General features: G+C 34.2%; 1 protein-coding gene across 1 annotated transcript; it reads right to left on the reverse strand.

Moving 5' to 3' along the window:
• Positions 1 to 1,191: 1,191 nt before the first annotated feature.
• On the reverse strand, positions 1,192 to 2,618 carry LOC107488324 (ethylene-responsive transcription factor ERF061). Its single transcript, XM_016109052.3, has one exon. It carries the CDS (start codon positions 2,382 to 2,384, stop codon positions 1,416 to 1,418), a length of 969 nt encoding a protein of 322 aa, XP_015964538.1. The 5' UTR covers positions 2,385 to 2,618; the 3' UTR covers positions 1,192 to 1,415.
• Between the last annotated feature and the right edge of the window lie 4,456 nt (positions 2,619 to 7,074).

Consider the following 7,074-nt stretch of genomic DNA (forward strand, 5'->3'; position numbering starts at 1 on the left):
GAAACTTTTTAAAATTCAAATAGAATACTTTAAACCTTAAGGACCAAAATAGGATTATGCTCAAACGTAAAGGAGCAATTTAATACTTTATCATAAAATTAATCTTCACTTGGAAATGCCATCAAGCTCTTTAGGTCATCCTTCTTACAGTCATTACTAAAAACTTGCAAGGTATGAATCAGTTGTTTCATTCTCTTCAAGTATTACCTGTTTCTAGCTAGACAACAATGGCACGTTTAAAAATGATTTTGGATAAGAACGAGATAAGAAGCGAAAGTTGCATTTTGTTTCTTGTGCTGGTCGTACATTGGTTTATGCTGCATAGCTGCTAACTGTGATATGAATCGGTAATTCTAGAGAGGCCAAAAAAATAAAAAATCAGAACTTACTTTAGTTAAATACTTAGTAGTTTCACTTTCTTGATTGGCCATGTAACTTTTGGAAGACCATTTGGATTGAAGGGGCTTGCATATCATGAACTATTAGTTTCTTTTGTAGTTGGTGTCCTTGAATTCGTACATTCAATAACACATATTTTACTTTTGTATATGCCCCTTCTATAGGGCAATAAATTTCATCTTATTACGGTTGGACAAACCTTTTCCTGTGACTGTTGTATGGCGTGGTAGACTCTATTTGTTGAAGGCCAAGGTAGATTTTTAATAATTCTGTAGTTTTAAAAACGCCAAATTAAATTCAGTCCTGGGCCTTGGCTGCACTTGCATCATGTATGAGGTCAGCATGACGTTATAAAAAGATCAATGCATTTCAACCTCTGAACTCATTCACGCCCCTAACACTCTTTTATGCTGCTTTTCGTGAGATGATTTCACGGCGTGCCATGTTAGTTGGTTGACCGTATCCTCAATGCAAAATTCTGAAATTCACAACCTAGTGGCCACGGTACGGACTCTTTTCTTGCTTCACTTACAAGCAAACACGGTTAATGTATGTGTCCCAAAACATGCTTACTCTCATCTTAGACTTGAATGAATGATTTCCGATGTCATGTGCCATAGATTATTATATTTGTAGAGTCATCCATCCAATTGTAGTAGTAAAGTAAATAGGTGTTATATATTTGAATTCATGAATAAAGGTAAATATAAATTGATTTACTGATTGTGGATGAAAAAACAACACAAGATGCTATATCAATGGGCAAAAACCATAGGAAAACTCTTGAAGCCTTGAGCAAAAAACCAAGGCCTAAATCTACAACCATATACGATTCTTAAAATACCCACAAAGTGACTAAGAAAGCAAACATAATAATAGGAGTGATTATGATATTATACAGTTTCAGGCTTGCTGAAAAGTAATCACTACTCTTTACTCTTTAATCTAATACTATATTGTAGTACTATCCCTACATGTACTAGTTACTACTAAAGATAGAAAGAAGAACATGTATTCTAATTGGCCAGAACTTCCCAAATCAACTCAGGGTCGAAGGATGGCATCCTTGCAAGGGAACAATCATCGAATTCCATTGAATCATCTGTCAGCAACATGCCACATTCCCTCGAAACGGACACCGGCGAGAGCAACTCCTTTGCCCAATCATCATAATTAGCAGGCCGAGGAGGCGACAGTGACGAAGAAGAAGAACAAGAAGCTGAGCTGATCTTGTCGTTCTTTTGCGATTTTGATGTCTCGCTCTGTCCACCACCGTGGCTAGCCGTGTCGCCGCCGCCATTTGATTTGAGTTTCCTGGCTGCATTCTTCTTGGCTCTCTCCCTCTTGACCTTCTGGCATATGGCTTGAATCTTTGCATCCACGGTGGTCTTGAGAGCATTCAACTTGGTTGAGTCTCCGAATCCCAACTTGGTTGGGTCCTTCAGGTTGGGGAAATTCAAGCGCGCGTATTCTCCACGGAGTTTGTAAGCAGCACGATCATAGGCATAAGCAGCAGCTTCTGCAGTGTCATAGGTTCCCAGCCACACTCTCATTCTGTTTTGTGGGAGTCTAATCTCTGCCACCCATTTTCCCCAGTGCCTCTGCCTCACTCCTCTGTACAGCTTCTTCTTGCAGGGGTTCATGAAGGAAGAAGAAGAAGAAGTCAAAGAAGAATTGGTCATTGATGGAGTGACCATGGATGTTGGCACAAAAGGCCTGTTGTTGACCCTGTTTTCCTGGTAGAATTTTTCAAGGATGTCTCTCTGGCGAAGGTATACGGAGGAGCCCAGAGGTTCGAAACCTGAAGATGCTATCATGGAGTTAGGAATGCAAGTTGGATTGGGTTGTGGACAATGGCAGAAAATTGAGTCCAGCGTGTTTGTGCTGCTTGACAGTATGAGGTTTGATAGGGTGGAACCGATATCCATATAGGCACCGTCGTGGAGTTCGAACTGTGTGGTTCTTTCTTGCATTCCGTTCATCATAGCGTGATGGTTTTCCAGCGCTATAAGTACAGAACGGAACAGTAGTGAGTTAAAAACAGAGTTACAAAGAAGGGGCTCTGTAAAAACTGACCCCTCTCCCTAAGAAAACAGGGGAATCGAATAAAGTATTATTATGATTAGGGAGGGAATGGGTAATTGACTTATTGTGATCCTGAGGATCACTGGAATGGAGGGAAGAGAAGAGAAGGGAAGCGAAGAGAAGATGGCGTTATAGTATAGAATAGGTGACTATGGTGAGGTGGGGGATGTATTTATAGCAAGAGATAGATCTTTCTTAATCATACAGCCATACAGCGAATCCCGTTCACAACTTGCAACTCTCAAATCCTCTTCTCTCGCGTGGACTTGCTCTCCTCTCTTGTAATTACTATAATGCCCTCTCTTATCTACACTATTATTCTTTTTGGAAGTGGGGTTTGTATTTTTCTTCTTATTATTTGTATTACTTGTTTTCCCATGTTTTTGGAAAAAGAACGAAGCAGCTTATAACAAAAGAAAAAGTGATATTATGGTAATGTAATTTTTCTTCTTTAAACTAACCGATTATTTTCTTTTAAATTTATACCATGGTTCATTTCATGACAAGGAAGGATGACTCCAAATGATAACATTTCTTTTTGGTTGTGTTTTTAGAAAAATCTTGAAGCAAATGCAGCAAGGAAGGATTTACTGTAGCCTAAACAAAATTCGGGGTTGAGAATTGACTGAGGGTGGTCCACGAGGAAAAGGAAAAAGGCTACTTTTGCCATTTATTGCAGTGACATGATACAAGAACGTGAGAGAGGAGCAACTTCACATACAAAGTCCGAAGCTGCTGTGCCTATCATTCCAAAATGGGCCCTTTTAATGCACTACCAAATAGTAACATCCATGTGGTACCACGCGTCTCTTACACTATTTACTTGTTTAAATTCGTCATTGATTCAATCATTACACCCCTTTTAACTTTAAGTTTCTAGCCAAATCTCATAATAAGATGACCTAAAAGAAGAACAAAGTACAGTTGATTTTATTATGTGCAATTAAACTTGCGAATTAATTGGTGTTTTTCAATTCAATCATGTTAAATGTATACTAAAATCAACTATTAATATAAAATATATATTAAAAATAAATTAAATAATATATATATTTTATGATTAAATAATATATATTTATATATAATGTATATTATATTTGATTTAGTGGTTAATTTTAAGTATACATGTATAATAAGGGATTAACTCAGCTCATATGGATATATGGTCTTGCGTATTGACAAACCCCATGGCATGTAAAAGAAACCATAGAGCATAATATAATGCCAAGACGCATTTAATTTCCTTAAAGAATCAAATTATGCGTGATTTTGCTTGAAGGGCCATAAATATATATTCTAGGATAAGCATGGATACAGGATAAAGAGTAGCCATTTGTGTTCATTAATCTCTTTGATTTTCATATAGCTGCCAGCAATAACAGTAACGTGCCTTTGCCATCTATCTTGTAATGGAAACATGCCATTGAATGTGATAGTGATGGTTTTAAACGATTTCCAGTGCAAGACATAAAAAGGGAGAATTAGTCAATAGTCACAGCTATTTTCCTATAAAAAGAAAAAGGAAACAATCACATAATTGTATAATAATGGCTTCAAGTAGGTAACACATGGGAGAATTTAGGGCGTTACACTGATGGATACTGAATGCAAGTTATGAATTAAGTATTTTATTTTTTGTATATACTTGGTAAGGTAATAACCTTCATAATTAGTTCTTTTATACAAACATACATATATTGTCTTAAATTCAAACTGAAGAGACCCACATGCATATAACTGAAACAAAATGTTGAAACAAATTTATTGATTATTATTATTAGTAATAGTTACTATCAAGTTATCAAGTCAGTATGGGAACCACATGTCAAATGTCTAACTTTATGTCAATACCTCTATTAAAGTAGTGAAAAGGTTACGTTAATTAAGAGGAAGGGTATATGTATCAAGAAATGATGAATTTTATGTTTAGTTAGAATAATTTCAACAAAAATGCATGGGACTTTATGGGTTTGGTTTATTAAGATATGCATAAAAAATTTTGAGACTCCTCAACTCTATGCTTAACTTGTTCTATTTACATGTGTACGTATGTACCACGCACACAGAGACTTTTTTTCCCCTCATTTGTTGTAATAGACTAATAGTTAGATTAGATACCTCTACGCCCTATATACGTGTCAATATGTTGAAATGCCGAGAAGAGATTATAAATCTAGAAGAAGATAGTCCACAATAATACACCACAATCAGGTATTGATCATTGAAGAGAGAGAGAGAGAAAGAGAAAAAAAAAAATTGTTGGAATGGTTCTGGTCTAGATTATGAATCGAGTTAAAAGGGTGTGAAAGTGGAACTCAAATAAGAATTGCAAGAGACCCATCAAAGTGGGGGTTAGACTAGCTAGAAGAGTCACCAATCAATGAACAAGTGCATTAAAGGCGTAAAGGTAGCTTTGAAAATGTGTGGGTCGTGGTAGGGACTTTATTTATTTTTATTTTTTTTTCAAATATAAAGGACAGTGCTCGTGACAGAGGACACCCTCCCCTCAATTTGTTTCCATGGCCAAATTGATCGATCTTATTGCTCTCTAGTCTGTAGATGCATGTGACACGACCTAACAACACTCTTCTCCATTCACAACGGGTCCCCATAGTCAACTTAACTCTTTTATTAACTCCTTTTTACCATATTTACATCTACCTCCCTTTCATTGTACTACATATACATCACCATGACGCCCCCATTCTCTACTTTAATTTATTTCATTGAATTAACTAACCACTTATAAGTTATAACTCAACGAGAGTTATCTTGGTATGAGCTTGGAAGAAATATTTCTAGAGAAACATATTGTACTATTTATCACTACAAATATTTTAGGAATGAACTTAATGTTGGTTTTTATTCAATCCCCAAATTCATAACAGCCTCAAAGAAAAACACAAAAATAAAAGCAAAGAAGATAAGAGAAGGGGCAATGAGGTAATTAAAAGAGGGAGATGAATCCAATAAATAAATGTGAACTGTAAAGGGCATTATTGGATGTAGCAGCAACTCCAACAGATTGGCAACGCGTGGAAAGGTCTGTGGAATGTGGGATTGACTCTGAAAAAGGTATGTTTTGGCTGTATCTGCAATTCGTTTCATTTTCTTCTTACTTTGAATAATAATAATAATACTAATTAATTAGTAATATTTTTACAATGACATCTTATATAAAAATAATATTATAAATGATTAGATAATTTAATATATTTAATTAAATTTTTTAATATTATTTTTATATACAAATATTATTTTAAGAATATTTTTTGATAAAAAAATAGTTAATTATAATTTAAACTAACTCAAGTTAATTATCTGTATTTTTAATTTTAAAATTCAAAAAATTAGAATAACAAATTTTTTTTATAAGAAACCCTTCTATTTTTTAACTAATTTGTTCTAATTGACTGTTTTTCTAGTTGGTTTCTTTCCATAATCATTTTCCGATTAATCATGGGCAGTGTAATGTAGGAGGGAGGTGGTTAGTTGGTTGCGGTGTGCCGCTCCTCTCACTCCTATCATATCCTGATGCTGCCACGTGGAGATCGAGGCGGCGTCGTATTTGGTTGAGACAGGCAGGGGGAATTCAGAATTTCAAACATGTTTGGTGAGCAGTGGGGCAGGGAAGAAAAGGGATATATTTGGATATAGAAAAGGAAATAGATAGATGAATCCATGACGTGATGAAGGTGAAGTTGACATTGTTGTAATCGGGTTTGGGGCATGGTTTGGATAGGGTCCACCTTCCACGACCTTTTGTAGCTGTAAACAGAGCAGGTGACTCGGTCACAGGTCTCAACCAACAAAACATTTCTTACACTCATGACTCATATAGTAGATATCATCTTCATCTCTATTTACACATTTAATTTTGGTGGAAGTTTAGATACACTTCATTTTTTGTAATGTTGATAATTAAAAATAATTAAATAGTTTAATTAAATTTTTATTTGATAATTTTTTATTATCAATTTAATCTAAAATTAATTATATCTGAATTTTTATCTTTAATTTTACCTTTTATTTTGGAATTGATGAATCCGCTGAACAAGAATTTTTTTTTCTTTCAACAAATTATACTTTTATTGAAAAGAACATAGAATTATGCAGGGCGAAGCTAAAACTTTAAACTGGAGAGAGCCAATATAAAAATTATAAGTTCAAAAAAAAGATATAAAATAAAATTAAAAAAAGACTAAATTATAAAATAATAAATTTTTTATATAAAAATGATAAGTTAGAAGAAGACCATTGACCCTTTTTATCTACATCAGGTTCTGTACCTAAATTTACGAGTACTTAAAAAAAGACAATCTTACATCGTTACACTCAAGTTAATATGAATAGATTTAAATATAATCTTTAAGATGAATGAGATTTAAAAGACTAGCTTCTTTAAATTTGGGAAAAAAAATATACATTACTTATCAAGTGAGATAAATTATTTTACAACTACCGAATTATAACAGTCGAATAATTAGTTTACGATCGAATCATTTATTCATTCAATTAACTACAATAAAGTGATAACGCCATACTCTTTTTTTTATCAGGTTAGTATGTGTGTGTATATATATATATATA

This window comes from Arachis duranensis, chromosome 5 (assembly GCF_000817695.3).
Source record: "Arachis duranensis cultivar V14167 chromosome 5, aradu.V14167.gnm2.J7QH, whole genome shotgun sequence".
NCBI classification, from domain to species: domain Eukaryota; kingdom Viridiplantae; phylum Streptophyta; class Magnoliopsida; order Fabales; family Fabaceae; genus Arachis; species Arachis duranensis.